The sequence below is a fragment of the Meleagris gallopavo genome, chromosome 1, assembly GCF_905368555.1.
Source record: "Meleagris gallopavo chromosome 1, MGAL_WU_HG_1.1, whole genome shotgun sequence".
Taxonomy (NCBI): domain Eukaryota; kingdom Metazoa; phylum Chordata; class Aves; order Galliformes; family Phasianidae; genus Meleagris; species Meleagris gallopavo.
The window spans coordinates 1,844,817-1,867,277 of record NC_139404.1 but is presented as its reverse complement, the minus strand read 5'-3'; the positions used below and the strand labels follow the sequence as shown (position 1 = coordinate 1,867,277).

The 22,461-nt window shown below is 41.7% G+C and overlaps 1 protein-coding gene across 1 annotated transcript in view; it reads left to right on the top strand.

Annotated features, from left to right (window-relative positions):
* EXOC4 (exocyst complex component 4) overlaps positions 1–22,461 on the top strand; it is a 392,686-nt gene that overhangs the window by 272,158 nt on the left and 98,067 nt on the right. The window contains exon 11 of the mRNA XM_010710270.4: positions 15,252–15,471. Within this exon, the coding sequence (XP_010708572.2) occupies positions 15,252–15,471 (220 nt within the window). The remainder of the gene's footprint in view (positions 1–15,251; positions 15,472–22,461) is intronic.

Here is a 22,461-nt window from a genome sequence, read left to right as displayed (position 1 = left end):
ACTTTGAAGTGCCCTGTATGTGACACCTAACAATCAGCATCTTCTGAAAGCATATTTCCTTGCAAGAACTCAAGAATGAATTTGGCAGCCCCGCCTCAAGTTATTATGCACATCTCTCAAGCGCTGTTCACACTATTTTTTAGAGAAAAAGATAAAATTCAGGGGGCTGAAATGATTCACGCAGGCTAGCTGAGTTACAGCCAGCATTAGGATCCTGCTTCTTGGTCCAGGTTTTACAATGCAGGAAAAGAACATTTATAGGAAAAAAACAAAATGCTGCAACATCCATCCTATTGCAGTGCTTTCATTGCTACATTTCCTATAGTTGCACTCATATTTTTACCTATTTTTGTTAATGTGAGAGAATTGCAAGAAGAAAATGTGAAGAAACTGAGCACAATTTACAATGCAGGTAGCCACAAAAATAGCATTTTATATCGGGAAAGCATAGTTGTATTTTGAAAGATTTCTCCTGAATGATATCTTTGCTGCTCTCAGCATTTATTTCCACCTATTTCATCTCCCCAAGCTCACTGGACATACTTCAAGATATCTCTTACCATGGAGGAGTATAGAACACAAACATGAAACTTCGTTTATGTGATGTCTTTAGGATTCTGATTCAGAGAATACTTGCTGCCTATTGCTGCAAGAAATGTCTTTGTAGCCAAAAAGACCAAAGCTTTGTGCTGTCCCTGTGTTAGTGTTATTGTAGCTGAACTATTCTGTGATTAATCCAGACTTTGTGGATTATTTTGATGGATAATTAAGAGTTAATTAGCCCTGGCAGCCTCCTGCAAACGCCGTGTCCTTTTGCCCACAGCAAGATTTGCAATGTAACACCACAGTGCTGCCATCTCATCTGAACTGGAGGGGTGCTGGTGCAAGGCAGAGTGGGATCACCAAGGCTGAAAGCCTGATATAGCAGCCCATCTGTCACATTAGTGCAGTTCAGAGTCATAGAATATCCCGAGTTGGAAGAGACCCTTAAGAACCATTGAGTCCAACTGCTGGCTCTGCATAGGACCTCCCAGAATTCAGACCATATGACTGAGAGCATTGGCCAAACACTTCTCGAACTCCATAAGGCTACAACTGACTGAAAAGAGGTTATGGCAAGGAGGGAGTCAACCTGTTCTCTCAGATAAAAGTGATAGGGTGAGAAGTGATGTCCTTAAGTTGCACCAGGGAGGTTCAAGTTGGATGTTAGGAAAAATTTAGTCTCAAAAAGAGTGGTGAGGTGTTGGAAAAGGCTGTCCAAGGGGATGGTGGAGTCACTGTCCCTGGAGGTGGCCAGGAAGAGAGTAGATGTGCACAGGGCCATGGTTTAATTGGCAAGATGATGATGGGTTGATGATTGGATTTGGTGATCCTAGTGGTCTTTTCCAACCTTGATGATTCTGTGAGTAGGTTTGGTGGTGATGGGTTGATGGTTGGACTCGATAATCTCAGTGGTCTTGTCCAGCTTTGAGGATTCTATGGTCCTATTCTGTGGTTGATTTATGGTAGTGGGAGGTCACTGTTAGCACAGCAGGTGCTCCTATGCTACAGGACAGCATCTCATAGCATCCTACTGGCCTCTTCCAGCTCCTATTTGTGAGCTCAGTAAGGAGAGTTTCTAGGTGATGTGCTGCCTTCTCTTGCTCTGAAGATAATTATGTCTCACTCTAAAACATGGGTCTTTTAGTCTGATAGTCTGTAATCAAGAGTCACAGTGTGCTTTTAGACAGTTTTGTCAGCCCTGTTTTACACAATTATATGTTTACAGAACTGACTGCGCCTCCAAATGCATTACGTATTATCTGTGCATGATAATTACAGCATAATAAAACATATGCACATATGAACATCCAATGACATGTACCAGGGTCAGAAAATAGTTTTAGCTAAAGCAGTACTGCCTTTGTGCATTTATGCAATGTTTTACAGCAACTTCACTTACTTTAGTAGGTTATTGCACTACGTGTTCTATATAAGGATCACTCTGTGGACAGAAAACAGCTGTCTGGGACAGAAGACATCTCCTGTCTGTAATTCCTCATTTCAACTGTAAAGATTAGGAGTTAAGAAGAAAAAAGTACAAAAATGGAACTACGTGGGGATTTAGGTTGTTAGGGAGAGTGTAATTCCTGGTGTCGGAAATGGTTGAGGACATTGAAATAAATGCCCTCGCTCTTCTGAGAATAGGAATAAGATCCTTAATGGAGATACAGCATCCAATCTGTCCAAATTTGCTGCCTCCAGCAGCATGGTGTTGTTGCTCAGGTCTGCTGTGATACAAATCCATTTCTCTGCTAGTCATTGGTTAGCTTGGACCAGACCCTGACGGCCAAATGGGGTAGATGATGGGAAGCAATTCAGATATCTGCTTTTCATCTGTATTTACTCTATATTTACTGTGGAAACTGTTTTTCACCAGCACTTTCTGCAAGCATCTCTCCTTGTAAAACAAACCCACTGAGCCTCAGTCAGCCCTTCAGAGTGGGTACTGAAATTGTGGTGCAGTATCCCTGCTGTAAATACCTTCAAGGGCATGTGATAAACTTTCCTGTGTTCCTTTTCCTTTAGCTGTGGCTCTGAAGGCAAGGTGTGCTCTTGTTAATGACTAAAGCCTGGATCACAGCTTCTTCTTTGATCACTTTTTCTTGCTAAATAGCAATATTAGAGTGCCCCAGTTGGGTTAAGTTCTTTTGTCAACTTAATAGTGAATGTAATTAGGTTGCAACTGTGTGTAGCTTATCTTTGCCTGCCTTGATTGGTGATCTACATCTCAAAAGTGCAGTGCGTTTACCGTGGCAGCTATTTATGTATAGGATCTTCATATTTCCATGCACATGGCTGTAATACAGCAGTGTGAACATGGTTGTGTTGGTGCCAGGTTCATGGCGTGAAATGGCAGTGAGATTTATCCCACAGTGCTGCATGCTTGAGGTCAGCAATCAGGTAAAGCAGTTGTTCTCAAACTGCACTCTGATATTTGTGTACTTGCTTACAGTGTCATCATTTCATTGTGATTGGGGTGACAGAGTACAGTTAATACCCAGCCCAGCTCAATAGCATCTCAACTCAACTGCGAGCTCTCTGTGAAAATCAGTAGAGATCCCATTCTGTGTCCTCCAGATTACTTGCATGCATGGCAGAAAAAAATATCATTGCTTGGCATTATTTGATCTCTTAATTTACAAATTTCAGGAGCTGAATTGGCTGAAAGCCCCTCAGAGGTCCCTCTGAGTCAAGTGGAAGATGTGCATCTTTTTATTGGGGATCGATACATTAATTCTCTCCCTGTGGCTGTCAAACAAACAGTTTTACCCATTTCTCAATTTCTGTTGCAGTGCAGCAAGTATTCATTACAACAGGCTGATAAGGAATGAGAATCTACAGAGGAGGCTTTGTATTTCTTTACTTGTTGCTCCTAATTATGACATGGCCTTAGGCTTACAGTCCTCAGAAGGGAGAAAGAACAGGTAAAGATGGGTTTACCACAGAGTGCAGTGAGTCTCATTGGTAAGGAAGAGAATAACTTAGAAGAAATATTGGTTTCAGAATCAAAATATGGCAAGGAAGGTTAAGGGATGAACCACTGGGTGGGACATTGACTGGGATAGAGGGATGTATTTCTCTATCTTAGATTTCTTGGGTCATGCTGATTTAATTCTTACTGTAAAATGGAAGTGGTGCCACGTGAAGGAAGCAGTGTTGCATGTAGAACCTTGGGACCTGAGGGAAGCATCAGGCCCCTCTATTTTGGGGCATCCCAGCATGGCTTCTGAGCTTAGGGTCTCCTGGACTGTGCTTTTCATTTGTCCCAGTGGTTTTTTTGGAAGTAACCCCTAGTTCAGTTGACTGCAGACTGAAGGCTCATCGGTCAGCCGGATGATAATGAAAGATCGCACCATCTGTCTGCTTATTTAATGGAATGTCAGCACATAGCAAGTAGGAAGTAATTGGATTGACAGACACGGAGCCAGTTATTAGACTCTTTGCTATCTGATTGGGAAAAGCAGAGGAGCAGAGCGATGTAGCAAAGCTAATCTGATGGTGTCTGTTGTTGCAAGTGCACCCAATCTGCCACACCAAATTCATGGGCTTGGGAACAGCCAGCTCGTCGAAGCTGTTGCTGGTTTCCATCCCCTCCAAATCCATCCTTGCATTTGTATTACAAATCATTATAATGCAATCTAATAAAAAACAGTTTGCATAAAGATGGTGCCCATTTATAAAGCTGTCACCACAGCTACTCTATTAATAGAGCCATTTTAAAGATTTATAGTCAGCATATGTTACTTTTTACAGAGGCCAGATTGAGAGCGGTGTGGTTTGAGCACGTAGAAAGTGCCACCAGATCACATTTGAAAATAATATGAATAATAAGTTAATTTTCACAAAGCAGTTGTGTTCAGAAGAGAATGTGAAGCTCAGGCAGGGGGTACCACTGTATTTCTGTGATGGTCAACAAACTGAATGCAATATGGCATTAAAGGAAATAGGATTTAATAATATGAGAAGCTGAAGTAAGTGAACTCCATAATTCAGATCACTTTGTGTAATAGGAAGACGTTTTATGATGGTTCTGTTAATATCTTTATTGATGCATGATGTTTAAGTGGTTTATACACATTTAATGAAACCTCATGATATTTCTATGCAATAGGCAGGATTTCATTTCAAGATTGGTTATAATGCTTTTTAGGCAAGGCTGTGTGCATTTTCCACCTTGCGGGGGACCAAACACATCAGTAGAAGTGAAGCTGCGTTACTTCTCATAGTGCCATGGAAAGTAAAGTGCTGTATGTGCTCATCCAGTAAATTACAATCAGTCAGGGCAGTGGGATCCTATGGATTGAACAGCCTTCTGGTCAGTGCTGGGCAGAAGGGAGATCTAGGCATACACATGCCCTGGATTCACCTGAAAGAAATACATAGCAGAACTTCTGTGTAGAGACACTGATTGAGCATGGTTAGTACATTTATCTTCTGGCTTCTCCAGGATTGAATTTAAATTACAAATGGATCAGCAGCAGGTAATTTAGTTCAGTGGTCATTTGGACTATCATCTCCACACGAAGCAGTCGGGTATCACAGAGGTAGCTGGCAGCTCTGCTCAGTGTCAGTCTCATTTTTGGTTTCAGAGACTGGAGTGAAGAGATTTGGCAGCATATTTTTGTGAGAGAAGGAAGGTGGCTGGATGTAGAAGTGATCATTACCCATTTTGATGTGAACTTAAAGCACCTAAATTAATCTTGGTCTCGTCTTTTTTGTTTGAGTGAGAAATGTTAAAGCAGTAACCTATCAAAGCTGTGTTTTGAGCTGAAGGTGAGGCTTGTGGTCTGGTTCCTGAGCTGTACATCACAGCTCTTGCTGTCCCCATTAACTGGAGGTGCAGCACTTTATCTTTTCCTCTTAGATGTTCACAGCTGTGATTTCCTGGTATCTTAATGATAGAGTCATAGAGTTGTTTGAGTTGGAAGGGATCCTTATAGGTGATCTAGTCCAACTCCCCCTATGGGTACGATACCATACTCTTCTGCAGTTTTAGAGTCTTGTCTTTTGCAGACTTCATCTCTTGTTAATGCACCCCTACAAGGTTCATAGCACTGTTTCATTAAGGGGGAAACTGAGGCCCTTAGTACTGAAACAACCCCACAGCACTCCTCAGCAAATTAGGAAGAGACAAAGACTTTTGACCACAAGTCTCCTTCTTCTAGCCTCACGTTATAAACAACTGGTACCTGCTCAAAAGGATTAAAAGAAGGTTCTCAACATATAGGGAATAAAGCTACATTATATTTGCTCTCAAAATGAGGCCACATAGCGTGGTTAGGAGTCTAGGGGGTACATGAAATCAAAGTGGAAGACAACACAAAGGCATCCACATAGGTTGTTCTGATACAAGGCTGCATTTTGTGCTACTACATGTAGCTGTGCATGGCTGGATGCACGCGCAGCTTCATCAGAATGCAGCCTTGTAGAGGGGAGCAATCATAGCACCACTTAACGGTGACATCCAAAGAGGTTTTTTTATCTTGGTGCTGCAGGACAAAAACCCATCTCTTACCAAATATGTTGTGGAGAGTCTTTAGAGTGTGAACAAAGCTCTAGTTTTTTAGGTTTGATCTGAAAGAACTCCATGAGAGCGTGAAACAAGTTTCTCATTATTCAGTGATTGTTAATAAGAATAGCCTTCTAATGCTTGTTGCTTAAAGTGTGACACTTGGTGTGTTTCTTAATTTGGTGCCGAGAGTCAACGTCAGCATTCAACCATAGAATCATAGAATTTGTTGAGTTGAAGGGTTAAAGGTTACCTGGTTCAAATCCCCTGCAGTGAACAGGGACACCTGCAGCTCGATAAGGTACTCAGAGCGTGCTCCAGCCTCACCTTGAATGTCTCCAGGAATGGGGGCATCCACCACTTCTCTGGGTAACCTGCCTCAGTGTCTCACCTCCCTTATTTTAAAAAATTTCTTCATTATATCCAGTCTAAATCTCCCCTCTTTTAGTTTGAAGCCATATTCCCTTGTCCGATCACAACAGACCCTGCTAAAGAGTCTGTCTGTCCGTCCCCTTCTTTCTCATAGCTCTCTTTAGATACTGAAAGGCTGCTATCAGGTTTCCCCAAAGCCTTCTCTCAGCCCCAGCTCTCTCAGCCCATGCCCCATCTAACGTTTTCATCAGTAGTTATGATTCTTGCTTGCTTGTTATTGTGAATAATGAAAATGTTCAGCAGCCATTTGGCCTCGTTCTGCATTACAGACAAGTTGTGGTGAGTTCTTGCCTACCAGCCACATGTTCCTGGTTCTTCTGCATGCCAGCTAAACCATAAGCCATGTTTTGCAACAGGGATAAGAACACATCCAACTGCTTCGCCTGTCTGAGTTGATCAGTCATAATGGTGGAGATCATCTCTTGGTATCGAGTAGGCAGAAATGATTTTGCAGACATGGAGATGCCACCCTAATCTGTAGCTGATAAGTTGCATTATGTGATATGTGAGCCATTGCCTTGCGCTCACGGGAAGGGGAATAAATCCCCAAAACCTCCACCAACTGATGATCTTTTTTTTTCCTGGGTAAATCTACCTTACCAGAACGAGCTGATGTGATCCGCTGTTGAGTTACTCCCCTTTTCCTGTCCTCCAAGGAGCAGCTGTGCTGCATTTGCTTCAGGACGAGCTGCTCTTGGGTCTCCCAGATGTATAAATTCAGATCTGTGGCACTAGTTATTGCTCTGTTTCATCTGCATAGAGTCTGAATAGAGTCTCGAGATAGAAGGGGTATAAAGATAGATTTTCACTGCTGTAAATTCATAGACGAATAGACTGCTTTTTAACTCTGCAGAAGCAAGTGCCACTGGATCTAATGCCTTTACAAATTTATAACAAGGCTCAACATCTACCTAGTTTCTATTTCAAAGCCATGTAACATAGCACTGTTCCAGTGGTCTGTACAGTATATTTTCCCATGTTTTGCCCAGGACTGTGATATAGCAATGCATTTCATAGCATGAATTTCACGGTAATAGCTCTGAGTTATGCCATTTTATTCCTTTACAAACTCAATTTCTCAGCAAGGATTGCCCAGCTTGAGGCTGTTCCTTGCTTAGATTTACTTCTTTTGGAGAAATCACGTCCAGATCTTAGCAGGGGTTTGGCAGCTCCCACCTGGAATAGAAATGCCGCCATGTCCTGAAGCTTGCTCGTGCCCTCGCAAGTGATGGGAGGATGGAGAACATGAGGTGTGAGCACCAGCCAGCCCATTGCACCAGAACTTTCTATGAAGATGGGATTTCCCTCTGACAAGATGAGAATGTAAAGGAAGAAAGAGGCTTTTACAGCATTGCACCTATACGTTGCCATTACACCGCTGCCATTACGCTGCCATTAGCAAGCCAAATGCTGACTGCAACAGCAAAGCTTGGAGATTCAGTCTCTTCTTCACCTGGCTCTTTTTCTTTCCTACCTGAAGGCAAATAAAACCAGCTTTGATGCCGTGAGAAGAGTGTGGAAATGCGGGAGGCTGTTCAAATGATGCAGTTGGGAAGGTTGTAATTGACCCATCAAAATTTGCCTTCAGGGTTTGGTCTCTCCACAAGAATCCACAAAGAGCAGTGCTCAGTGGTTCTGGCTCAGGCAATGGATAAATACTTCTGTATGTTATGAAGCTTCAGATGCACGGAATATCCCAAGTTGGAACAGACCCACAAAAATCACTGAATCCAACTCAAACCCTGGTGGTTTCTCTTGGCTATTGTTTTCCTGGGTATTTTCTACACAGTGTAGTATTTTTAAAATATTTAAAATTCTTCGGTTTGTTTTTGCTAAGATTTTAAGTGCACTTAACGTAGTTACATGGCTGGACTAGATGATCTTATCAGTCTTTTCCAACCTTTATGGTTCTATGATTTAAATCACCATTGAGTGTCCCAGCACTGATTATACTTTTTTATTGTGATCTTAATCACATCTTGTGCTGTCTAGAGAAGTACTTAAGCGTTTATTCCTGCTGTTGTCCCCTGCATACAGCTCCCTTTGTACTAACTTTCCACAGAAGCTTCTCTGTTATCTTGTTTATAGCCACAGTATTTATCAGCAATGTGCTCCTCAGAGAAATATCAATCTTGGGATAACTGATAATGTAACAGGAATAATTCCCTGTAGTCAAGTTTTTACACAAAGTAATGTGCTTTTTATTACTTTAGTTCCTAGTTGAGTGATCTTCAGTTGGAAATGATCTTTGGTCTACGTGCTGCAATGTTTTAACTTAATTGTATTCATTGTGTTCCGCAGGCATGCAGTGGTCAGTACCTTTTGGTTTAGGACTACCAGTTCTCTCTGGTAGAGAAGAGAGAAGTCAGAGGATGGGCCAAACTGTGGGGTGGATGAGAAACTGGTTTTATTCCAGCTAGAACATTATGTAAACCAGTGGTATACTGAAATAGTAGCTTAAAATCAGTAGTATCAGTTTGATTTACTCAGTTATTGAAATGATATCCATGTCTCACCACGTTATCTCAAAGGCAATAAATTGAGAATTAAAGCTGTGCCTTGAGGGTTGTCAAAGAGAATGTCAGGAGAACATCATCTCCTGAAATGCCAACATTTAGGGTAGGCAGCTTTCTGGACAGGGAATGGTTAACCCAGGGACTTCCAGGTGTCCTCAGTTTGAATATGCCTTCAGACCTTCAAGAAAGGGTAGATAACTGCAGGACAAGGAGAAATGGTTTGAAGTTGAAGGAGGGAAGATTTAGGTTGGATGTCAGGGGGAAGTTCTTCATAGATAGAGTGGTGAGGTGCTGGTACAGGCTGCCCAGAGAGGCTGTGGATGCCCTGTCCATCCCTGGAGGTGTTCAAGGCCAGGTTGGATGGGACCCTGGGCGGCCTAGTTTAGTATTAAATGTGGAGGTTGGTGGCCCTGCATGTGGCAGGGGGTTGAAGCTTCATGATCCTTGAGGTCCCTTCCAACCCGGGCCATTTTATGATTCTATCAAGAACTGATTCCCTCAAGTCTGAACAACCGGCTTGGGATTTGCCTTTTTACGAATAACCATCATCTCCATCCAAAAATTTCTGATTTTTCCTTACTATTTCCTTACTTTGTGGAAGCTCACCAAAACATTTATTCTTATTCAATTACTGAGAGAGAAAACAGCAGTTTAGTGTCATATGAAAATTAAACAAATGGAAATGTAGATTTGGGCTGAATGTCTGAAAGAATTTCTTAATAAGGTTTGGAAGTTTTTTCTTTCTACTGTCATTCATTTGTTTGAGGAGGAAATTTCAGACAGTGTTATCATCATTTAAAAAGTGCGAAGTTGATGTTATGCACTTTCAATGACACGTCTTCAGTTTCTTTTAATGATATTTTAGAAGAGATCTTTTGCCATGGAGAGAGAAGAAAGCCTAAGGAAGGTGGAAGTTGTCGGCTTCTAAATCAATCCATATAGCATTTTTAGGCTTTATGTTTTTTATTACGCTCTTTCAGCCCAGGTAAGACAGACCTCATAAGCAATTAAGTTGTGAGTTAGAATGAATTAAATTTTCTGAAATGCTTTGCCTTTTTTTTTTTTTTTTTTCTTTTTTAATCCAAATGACTGTCATTTACAAAAAGATACTTCATTTTACCCAAAGTGCTTTTCTGTCTAAGGGGAATGCTTAATTGCAGCCACAAATCACCTCAAATGCTTTCATACAAAGATAAAACAAGTTAAAAATTGTGCATCATTTTGAAAATGCAGGTTCTGAATTCAATATGAGATGCAGGTTTCTACTTTTTTTTTCCTTGTGTGCTCTCTCCAACTGCTCCATCCTAGCAAGACATCTTGCAAAAACATTCTTTGGGACATCTCAACAACCTTCATTAGGAACCAAAATAGTTACCATGGCCATTTTCAGAGTGGTTATTATCCAATCTCTGGTGACACACCTCAGGCTGTGTTTTTGTCCAAGAAAAGCATCTTCCCATTTTGTAGGTTGGAAATCTGCGATAGTTACGATAAATACGTGTAATTGCTCAGCATTAAGGGAATTTTCTATCCCAAATGTGCCATTTGGGGCTCATTCTCACACATTTAGAGCTTGTACCCCACAGTATGTTAACCTTTATAGGCTTTTTCTTAAGTTTTCCTGAGTCAGTGAGTGATGATTTTAAATGCGGTTGTTGATACTGTTTCAGGAACCCTACTAAATTACAACTGAATGATTCTTCTTCTACTAGAATAATCAAAGCAAATGGGATGTGAATCAAAGCTCCGAGGCCTTCTTTATGACCTATTTTCACAGCGAGCTGTATCTCAGATTTCCCTCTTCACAGAGAAAAAAAAAAAAAATTAATACAGGATAAAAGGCCGACATGATGCAGCCTTTCACCATAGCAGTGAAAATTTGGATTATTGGGGTTATGCACACACAGATATGTCCAAAATCCATTTGAAGAACCATGTGTGCATAAAGTGTCCAGATCTACCTACATGGTTTCACTGTCCTTATTTTTACATACTCTATCACTGACCAAAATGCAATTTTCTGTTCACGTATGCTGGTTCACACACAGACATCAGTGTTGATCTCTGGGATAGCCATGAGTCAAATATCTTAAAAGTTATGTGGGTATGAGTAAAATGGGAACATTTTTGGAGGGTATTTTTAGAATATTTCTCTTAGATGACTGTTAAACGTATTTACTGTGTACAGAGACTGACTTTTGTTAGAATAAGTTAACCAGAAATTAAATGAATAGTACAGCGTGTGACTGCAAATGTGTCTTCAAAGCAGAAAATAGAGAATATCTGTTAGGTCTTTCATGCCACCCAATGCTTCTCATTTATAAAACTTAATTGCCAACTGAGGCTAGATTTATTTTTAGAAAATTATCTAAAATACTCTTTCTGAGGAGGAGAAGAAGAAATACACTGCACGTGTTAGCAAATTCTGGTGACCTCTTCTTTGGAAGATATTCAGGCTGAAAATTTGCATCTTCGCAGTTCTCAATAAGAACTGTTGTGTTAAGGTTGTGCCTTTTTGCCATTTCTCTGAAAAAATACACCAAAAAATTGGCTCAGTTACACAGCTTTGAAGAACTGCAGTGCTCACAGCTTTGTAAAAGGCTTCTGGTTTGTAATGGGTGAAGCCCCTCGTAGACACAGTTCTGCCCATAAAGGGGACTGAGCTAAGGACAAGGACCTTGGAAATGTGCTTGCTCCCAAGCTAAGGACTTCCTTCCCTTGCAGTGTGTTTTGAACCAAGTCTTTGTCCTCAGACAAGACCAGGATCTGCTGAAAAGAGCAACAGTGCTATTGTGTAGTTAATAATTATTCCATGGCATTGTGCACAGCAGGCAAATTAAGTGACTCCAATCCTTTCTTTCCCAAACTCTTCAGTGTTTGACTTTGCATTCTTAATTCTTCTAAGGCATGCATTAAATGAATGTTTTATTAGTTATGTTTCTATTAGTTTAATTTATTTCTAATGACATTCTGAGTATTCCTGCTGATACAGAACCTGTACAGTGTATCAGTGTTGCAGTGTAATGTGGTCAGAGGATTCTTGGTGCATTTTCACTTGAAGCCTTGTGACGCTTGCTCAGCCACCATGGTAATGTGTTCAAAGGGCTTTTCCCCTTTCTGAGATGAAGACTGAGCTGCACAACTGCTACCTGGAGTTCTACAGTTGCTGAGCAGATGCTGGAACCTCCAGCAGTTAGGACTTCTGCCTGGTGAAGACGTGGTGAGGACAAGTCAACCTTGAACTTCAGCATGAAGCATATAGCCTATGCTCCCTACTGTAAGGGTAGCTCTGACATCCATACTACATTTTCCTCTACCTTTTCTCTACTTCCATTTCCTTCAGTAGAGATCCTTTGATTAAATGAAGACTTCAGAAATTATCTGTTTTTCATTACCATTATCATTTAATCAAGCTATCTATGAACACTCAAGCCTGAAGTCGCTCATCCATATCCTCTTGTCCTCCACACCACGCACAGTTTCCTTCTTAGTAACTTTTCCCTGCTATCAAATTTAAATCTGCTTTCATAAGGTCTTGACCATTTGTTCTTTATCACAAGTGTTGCTGAGCACTCATAAAATCCCTCTCACAGAGTCATTGCTATCTAGCAGCTTTCTCCTAATCTGTGATTACTTTATGATTTATATCAAGTAAAATAAGGGTATCTTTTGGATTCTTACTGGTATTAAGTGAACTGCTGTTGTCTTGTTTATGCCAAGAAATTAAAGCCTGTTAGAACATGTGAACTGCCAGAATTCAGTTCTCCAATGAAGATGAAATTTGGTGAAGATTGAACCGTGGGTCTTTAGGGGAGGCCTGAGATGGTGATTAATGCTGGGTACAAGGAGTCCAACATTCTTGATTACACCTTTTGCTAGCACTGACCTTTCCTGTGGCCTCACACAAGCAATTTAGTCTCTGCTGTGGGAAACACTTAGAAACACCATCACACCACTGCCTGATAAGAGGTTGATTGTAGATCAGCAAATCTGAGCTCTTCTAGTTTGTATGGGCTGTTCTTTTTCTGAAAGCTTTCTTGTGTTTCTGTTAGTTCAGCCAAGTTTAAGCATGTGCTGGGTTACAGAATGGAGAGCTGTTCCCTTCGTTTCACTGAAAGCTGAGATTCATAGATTCATTTGAGTTGGAAAAGACCTTAAAGATCATCTAGTCTGACTCCTTGCAGTGAACAGGGACACCTACATGCAGTCAGATCAGGTGCTCAGAGCCCCATCCATCCTGACCTTGTGTGTCTCCAGGGATGGGGCATCCACCACATCTCTGAACAACCTGTTCCAGTGCCTCTCCATCATTATTGTAAAGAACTTTTTCCTTATACCCAGTCTAAATCTCCCCTCTTTTAGTTTGAAACCATTCCCCCTTGTCCTGTCACAACAGACCCTGCTGAAGAGTCTGTCCCACTTTTTCTCATAGCATCCTCCCTTATATACTGAAAGGATCAAGTTGATTTGTCTTCCCTTTCCCATCTGAAAGAGAGGTAGTGGTATGTAGTTGTAGGGTGCAGGAATTATAAAAGCTAATTCACTTTTTTTTAATGAGTTCTACCCATCACTGTGTAAATGAGGCTTTAAAAAAATAGGAGAACATTGCAGATTTGTTGGCAGACGTGGAAAAATGCAGTAAGTCAGTCAGTTGAATGAGGTTCCCTCAGACTTGACAGCGTTCTCTTAAGGGCATCAGTGGTTGTCACTTGGTACTGGTGACATTAAATCTATTATTTCAGAGATAAGCTCGGTGGTGCTCTCTTCCCAGATGACTCTGCAGTTTCCCTCTTTGATAAAGCCTATTCACTCTATCGATCCATGAAAGCTGGGAAGTAAAGCTGCCATCCTTTGCACTTCTCCTTGTGCAGTATGTCTCTTTAGAGAAGCACTTCTCAAACTTAGTGCAAATGTTTCCCTCCGCAGAAGCAACAGCTGCATCATCCTAAATGCTCTGATGGAGTCAACACTGCAGGGGCATTAGGGAGGAAGTTGTTTGGATTTGAAAGAAATCATGCTACTGAAATTGACAGGAGCTCTGAAAGAAAGCTGCCTCCTCTTGGAGTGCTGAACGAGGAGGTAGGAAGTTATGGGTTTGCAGAAACAGACCTTACTGAAGTGTGTGGGGAAGAAATGGTTAGCACAAATTCATCCTTTGTAAATGCTGACCAGTATGGAACTGTTGAAATATGCATTAATTGACAAAGAAAAATTTTTCTTAGTGAAGAAATGGTGGTGTGCTGGGCTGCTACGTGTGCTGAGGGATGCAGGTTCAAACACTTGCTTCTATTCCTGATCTATAAAACAAAGAGAAAAACAATTCCAGCTCATCCAGGAGTGGAATTAAGATTCAAAAGACTGCAAGGCACCTGCACACTGTGATGGGAAGGGCAACGCAAATACCATCCATATTTCTCTCTTTTGGATAGAACATCTTAGTCCATTATGACCCTGCTATTCAACACCTAATTATGTAAATATATACGAATTTGAAAGGAAGACTAATTTTGTTGCCTCGAATGTAAATGAAAGAAATGACGAGGTTGTTTCTAGAAGAAACTCCTATCTGGTAAACAGATGGCATCATTGAGATGAAGATACTTTGCAGGAGGAGATGGCAAGCATTCTGTGCTAAAATATTCCCAGAATTGGTATGTCATTCTGCATACACAGGAATGGATCCTAGAATGAAACAATAACACATAATAAAAATATAGCATAATACAGACATGCATAATGCAGTATGGTATCGGCATTTATTCCACTGCTTTTTTTTAATTTATTTTATGGTATCTCTAGACTTTGAGCTGTTAACTATGTCTGTTTGTTTTAGAGGTGGGGAATTAACCTGTCTGAATCAAGTGACCATCCCCAGAAGTTTGCCTTCTCGAAGTGATTTCTGACATCCTGATTTTGTTTAAAAGAAAAGGCCTTTCCAGTAGTCTCAAGTAGAGCAAAATCAGTCATTTTGGGGTTGATAAACAAAAATTGTGCCTGGCTTGTAGATTCTCACCAGTTCCCCATGTTGTCTGTTCTCCTTCTCCAGCCATCAAATCTGTCTCACCATCTGTTAGCATTATATGTTTTTTTGAAGGCCACCCTATAAATCTTCTCTACTCTTCACACTTCACGTCATAGTCTGTCTTGTCTTCCCTACTACTGGTGCTTGGCTTTTGGGTGTAGGAATCACAAATGCATGCGTTTAACTGCATGGTTTAACTCCTCTGAACGCTTTGTTTCTCGTTTTCCAGATTCATCAAGGAGATAGAGCACGCCATGGAGCTTGGCCCAACCAAACAGTGTCCTCTCCGTGAGTTCCTCACCATGTACATCAAGAACATCTTCCTGAATCAGGTCCTGGCTGAGATCAATAAAGAAATCGAAGGAGTCACGAAGGCGTCTGACCCCCTGAAGTTATTGGCTAATGCAGATACCATGAAGGTCCTGGGTGTGCAGCGGCCTCTTCTGCAGGTAGGAACTGGGTGAGCTACCAGCAGCTTACCTTCCTGCCCACCTAATGATGATATCAAGTCCTGGGTCGTACCTGAAGGGGGCCTACAGGAAAGCTGGGGAGGGACTTTTTAGAAGAGTGGGTAGCAACAGGACCAGTGGAAATGGCTCTGAAGTGGAAGAGGATAGATCTAGAGTAGATATCAGGAAGAAGTTCTTTACTGTGAGGGTGGTGAGATACTGGAACAGGTTGCTCAGCGAGGTTGTGGATGCTCCCTCCCTGGAAGCATTCAGAGCCATACCAATTATTAAAGCACCCAGTAGCCACTGCGATGACAAATGAAAGCCCTACTGTAAAAGCTAATTTTCAAGGGTTTTGATGATGCTTGTCTCCCTTGGGAGTTCTGGAAGTGCTTGCAAATCATAGGGTGGTGCAGTTGGACTTATACACATGTGCAAACTCCAAAAGAGGAGCAGATATGAGATGTTTTGCCTCCCTAGTGCAGCATGTTTGTGATTCACGTGGTGCTGTCGCAGCAAGGCAGCTGTACTGCTACCTCAGCCAGATAAGAGAGATTTGAGAGATTTGGCTTTGAAGTTAAGAGTATTTCTATGAGAAGTCTCTTATGAAACAGCTTTTTAAAGCTCTGATGTGAAGCAGTGATAATAGCAATAAACACACATCTCATCCTAACTACATGGGTAATGGGACAGTTCAGAAGCCTCAGAAAAACATCCTGATATTATACTTGTTGCATGGGACTGAAAAGAATGAATTAACAGACTCTTGCTGTGATTAGGGTCAAGCTCTTTTAATCCTTTTAAATAATTCCCTCTTATCTATAAAATTGTCTCTTCGGGAATGAATAATATTTGCGAAGTTCTTAGGCAGTAATGTGCATCTCCCAAGGTTTTTATGGCTTCTTTCAACCTTAGTTTATATCTCTAAAAATGTATGTATATTTTAATGATGCATACTAGTGGCATTTACTGTTCTCATCGTTATTTGGGTGAAGTCGCTGGGTTTTCTGCATGTATTAATGGTTACTAAAGCTGCACCTGTCTGGGTGCTTTGGGTTTGGGTATTGGATGTTTTTTACAGTGGCAAAGCAAAATTAGATTCCAAGCCTTTAGAAGGGAACGGGCACCTTAGAAGGGGGGCAAAACCTTCTATAAGTGGTTTAGAAAATCTCCAGGAGTTAACATGAAGTTTTGGAGAAGCACAGCATCCCTGGACTGCATTCTTGCCAAGACAGAGCTTTAACAGCCTTCTCTGAAACTCCGCTATCAAAACTGAGGAGTGGAGGAATAAAGCTCTTTGTAAATAATTACCAACGTAAAAATGGTTTCACTGAGCATACACAGCTTAAGTTGAGAAGAGGGCATGGCCCCAAGAGCACTTTATGGCCGTGTATCTCACACTGAGCCTTCTTTTAAGCTTAAGAAGATGGAGTTGATGACATTTGTTTTTTTCTCCTCCCTTGGCACTGCTGAAGTATTGCCAATCAGGTATGAGATGTTATAGCAGAACCACAGCAGGGGTGAAACAACAGCTGAGTATTGAAAGCAACTTTAATGAGAACAGAAGGAGTTTTATAGATGAACTTGAGTGCATCGGTTGAGCAATAATAGCAGAGAGTGGGGAAGAAACTACAAAATGTGCCCTTGTTTTGCAGTTATTTGCCAGTAATTCCTCAACATTGTGAGTACCTTGGAGAAGAGAAATAGGCCAAATCTGCAAGACATGCAGAAATCTTCCAAACTTTGATTTTTTGGAAAAGGGAAGGGAAAAAAAGTAAGTTTTAGAGTTGTTCTGGCATCCATAACAGGAAAAGTGTCTGAAGATTGAAACTCTGAGTTACAATTAAAATCAGAACTCTACTCTTCCATGATTCAAGGGCTCCACTGAGGATGTTGTTTAAGGTTCACGTTGAGAGATCTGGAGATAATTAGGTATATTGTGTTGCACTGTGTATTGTTTGCCTTGCTTTTGTTTTCTCTTCTGGGAATTGAAGTGAGTGTGAGCCTGAACTCAGCCTGCACAGGCAGCTGACCTTACTGAGAGCTGAAAATGTTTTACAGTAGCATTAACACACAAGCTTTGGAGCAGGACCGTGGTGGTTGTTAACCTTACCAATTTGTTTTGGATTCTTAATGCGGTAATGTATTTCTGTGTGTTGTGTCTTGTTGGTAGCCATGAAAATGTGTTATATAATAGCAAAGCATTTTCTTATAGTTCACTTGGGGTTGAAGAGACAGAATGGCTTGGAATTTTCTTGTCTAGCCCCTGTAATTTATTTCTCATGATGGATGGAAATCATTATGAACTGGAATTATTCTTGGTCAGAGTTTACACGGTCAGAAGGTCTGCCTGTTCCCAGCATTACAGAAGGGTAATTTTGTGCAAGAGAAGAAAAATGGCTGCCTCTTTGAACCAAGTCATCCAAATAGCTCCCTAAAATAATTTTATTGATTTTGCGTTAAAAGGAGAAGGGTTATTCTTACGGTGACAGTGCTGGAGCCTGGAATCTTTGCCCTCATCACATCATAGAATCACAGAATGGCCTGGGTTGAAAAGGACCTTAAAGATCATCTAGTTTCAACCCCCCTGCCACCGGTAAGGTTGCCAACCACCAGACCAGGCTGCCCAGAGATCATGGATGCCTAAATCACAGATGTAAAGAAAACAGGATATGTGGTGTGAGTCATCCTTGCACCTCTCTCCCTAAGCTGTGTTACTTTTTTCTCCCTTGTGTCATCCATGGACGGGTTCACGGTTCAACCACTCCCTTCTATCCTGAACATCTTTCTGAAGCTCCTGCAGGAGGAGCCACTGCTGTGATGTGAACACAACTCAAGCATTTATCAGCTCCCACCGCACGGAGTGATAATAACTTCTTGGTGATAACTATCACTACGTGTTTGACCTGAATTAGCTTAGAGAGGAGAGGTTTTCTAGTATCTTACAACACCATATCTTCAGACAAATGCAGTTCTTTAAAGATTATGCCAAGAAAAGATTGCAGCTGCCCATAGTAAATAGTGCATTTAACGAGGAGGATGGTCTTGTTTCCATTCTTCCAGCCGTAAATGTGAAATATTGTAAATTCCTCTCCTTTTACTCAGAGTGACTGAAAAACCGTGAAACTAATTTGTTTCAGAATTATTCCACGTTAAACTTTATGCTGTAATTGCTTAAATCAATACTAAATTAGGCTGCAAGCAGCTTGACAGCTTCCTATAGCCTGTTCTTGTATGTTTCATGTCAGCGTGATCAATTTTTCCAACCAGGTGGTCACTACGAATGGTGGCCTTGAAGATGCATCACCCCATTTCCATCCAACGTGAAGTGCACGTGGCTTCCATCTTTCCACCAGCAGGGCAGGATTTTCCCTTAAAGCATCAGTGTGACTGCTGTTTTTTATAGCAGAATTATGTCGATGACGGGCCTGATGGTTTTCTGGCAAAGCTCCAGCGCCTGAAAATCAAGTAAAAAACTCCTTCAGAAGTCAGAGCATGCAGCTGTTTGCAGGATAATTGCTTGCTGGAGCTAATTACTCCACTGCTAGCACTGCTTACCCCACACACAAAGGCATTGCTAGTGACTTTCCAAGGAAGCGTTGCTGGTGGCTTTGGCATGTTTTCTCCCTGTCAGATTACTGGGTGTTAAGAAGAAGAATGGTCGCAGCGAGTGGCATTTAAATGGCTCACCAGTCGAGATGAGCGCATGCTTTGATAGCAAGTGGGTGTTATTATTTATTAGTGTAAACAAATTAGCTGTCTTTTCAGTCTGGCTTCCAGCGATCAAAAAACCATTAAGGAGTAGGCCTGGCTGATCAATTGGATTTTTCCCATTCGAGGACAAGCGTGGCTTTAGAGACACCACCTGTGGCTCTGTCCCTTGCTTTTCACCTGGTTTTCAGCAACATGGTGTCTGAAAAAGTGCTTTGCAGGTGTCTTCATCTCTGTGAAGACTGACCAAGTCAGCAGCAGCATTGCCAGCTGAACCCATGTCACAAATCTTCTTTTTCACTTTGAATAGATAGACAAAATTATCTCTCTGTGGGAGTCTGAATCTCCCTGTTCCTTTAAATATTTCTTTAGATAATTCTTCCTCTGGGGGAAACGTTTAAAGTAGTTACTGCCTTTTGGGGAAGGCTTTATGAGGCTCCCTTGTAAGTCATATGCAGATGTGTAAGTTCTCCACTGAGGCTGATCATGAAGCTGTAAGTTATATAAAAGCAATTGCTAGCTTTAGGCAAACTGTTATGGCAATGCTTCAATTTATTTTGAAAATCAAGCTTAACATTTACTGAATGTAAAGCCTAGGCAGGAGATGGCTTTAAGTTGCATGTAGACATATTGGAGCAACGTTTCTTGCAGGCAGAATTATTTTCTTCCTCTCCAGAACTGGAAGAGCAAAGTCATCTTGCACAAAGCATTCTATGTCTGTGTCAAGTTGGACCCAAAGAAAGCAGTTGCATGTTTGGGAGCTGTTGGAGAGAGTCCAGAGGAGGGCCACAAGAATGATCAGAAGGCTGGAGCACCTCCCCTACGAGGACAGGCTGAAAGAGCTGGGCTTGTTCAGCCTGGAGAAATGAAGGCTGTGGGGTCACCTCATTGCAGCCTTCCAGGACCTAAAGGGAGCCTACAAACAGGAGAGGAGTCAACTCTTTGTAAAGATAGGTAAGAGCAGGACAAGGAGAATGGTTTTAAGTTGAAGGAGAGAAGATTTAGGTTGAGTGTCAAGGGGAAGTTCTTTACTGTGAGAGTGGGGAGGTGCTGGAACAGCTGTCCAGAGAGGCTGTGGATGCCCCATCCATCCCTGGAGGATGGATGGGGCCCTGGGCAGCCTGGTCTGGTATTAAATGTGTAGGTTGATGACCCTGCATGTGGCAGGGGGGTTGGAGCTTCATTATCCTTGAGGTCCCTTCCAACCCATGCCATTCTGTGATTTTATGATTCTATGATTTGAAATCTCTATGGCCTGTCATTAATCCCTGCAGTCTCTGGGTGTCTCTTCCATTGGCAGGTGCAGTGTTGCATTGGAGTTGGCCAAAATCCATGTAATGCCTGTTTATTCATTACTGAATGTGGGCTAGCATACTGTATCTCTCATGGTTCACAAGACTCCACACGAAGCCGATCTTCGCCATATAACTAGTGACTGGACTAGGAGAGAGGCAACTAGGCTTCAAGTTGCACCAGGGGAGATTCAGGTTGGATGTTAAGAAGAGCAGCTTCTCTGAAAGAGTGATCAGGAGCTGGAACGGGCTGCCCAGGAAGGTGGTGGAGTCATCAACCTTGGAGGTGTTCAAGAAGTGTGGTGCTGTACTGAGGGGCATGGTTTAGTGGGAAGTATTGGTGATAAGTGGATGGTTGGATTTTGGAGGTCTTTTCTAACCTTGGTGATTCTGTGGTTTTATATGGTGTTGTCTATAATGTATGAGAATCGCTTTCCAGTTTGAACAAACATTTGGTAGCAAGTAAAATCACACCTTATCTACCTGTTAGAAAGTAACGCTTCAGAGAAATGTGAAAAGCCTGAGTCCTGATGACAAGCTGTGAGAACTGGGTAAAAATGATCATGGTCCTTCCTGAAACTACCAACTTGCTCTGTTCACCTTGCTAAGTCAACCATATGACTACAGTTTTTTGCCCATACCTGCCCAGATTCGTTTTGAACTTCATAGATGATGTGTTACCAGTATTTCCAGGTATTTAATAACTATTTTTTCAATATGTACATATGTAGTATTCTAGGATCATAGCTATGTTAGTGGAAGAGAGACCTCTGAAAGTTGGTCTCATCCGTCTGGATCTCCAGCCCGAAACCAGACACTGGTCAACAACATGTAAGGTCAATCATGGTGGTTTTTTTTTTGTCAGAATCACAGGTTGTTTGGGTTGGGAGGGACCTCCAGAGCTCAGTTCAACTCCTGTGTTCAAGTAGGACCACCAGAGCCACTTGCCAAGGAAGACTCTCAGTAAGTCTTGTTAACTTCCAGAGGTGGAGAGCATCTGGACACTGGTTCAGCATTGCTCTCCTCCTGGAAAGGTTTTTCCAGGTCTAATCTGAACTTCCCAAGCTACAGTTTTTGGCTGCAGTCCCTTATCGTGTCATGTGTACGATATACGGAGTAGACCTGAATCAGGAGAGGGTGAGGTTGGATGTGAGAAAAAGGTTCTTCACCTGAGGGTAATGGGCATGGAGCAGGCTCCCCAGGGCAGTGGGCACAGCCTCGAGCTGGTGGAGCTTAAGGAGCATTTGGACACTGCTCTTAGACATAGGATTTGGGTTCTGGATGTCCTGTATGGAGCCAGGAGTTGGACTTGCTACTCCTTTCCATGATTCTGTGTCTCAAAGCTGCATTAAATATGAAACAGATGAATTAATCCAATGTCCACATTGCATCCTTCACACAACCACTGCCTGTGGTTGTATATTGGTATGTGTGATGTCTGGTTTAAATTACTGCAGTGTTATTAAAGTGTACCTCTCTGTTTGTGCTAGTAGGGTCAGTTTAGCTACTATGATCTTGTCAGTACAGTTGTACCAATAAGTCTAATCAAAAGATGTTATGGGAAAAACAGACCGGTTAATAAAAAGAGATCATCCAGTCTTGTCTCTCAGCAATTACAATGTGCTTTTCATCAGTAAATCTTAAATGTTTTTTCAAGAATTTAATTGGTAAAGCTTGCTGTTCAAAGGTTGTCTGGCTAATGTGACTTTCTTTCTAAATCTCTGTCTTTGTAGGGCATCAGCCAACATCATTCCTGTGGTCCAATACTTGAAGGTGATTGAATTCATCTCATTAGCTTCCCTTGCTTAGGGCTTTTTCTGCTGGGTTATTTTAGATGATGGCCCAGGCTGAGAAAGCTGTATTTCCAGCCTTAAGCTCTGGGTTTGAGCAAAAGCAATAACCATTGCTCTGAACATCTTTGAAACTGGCAGCATCGGGTCGGAAAAGCACAACCTTCTGAGCTGCTGGTGGTGAGAAACCCATCTGG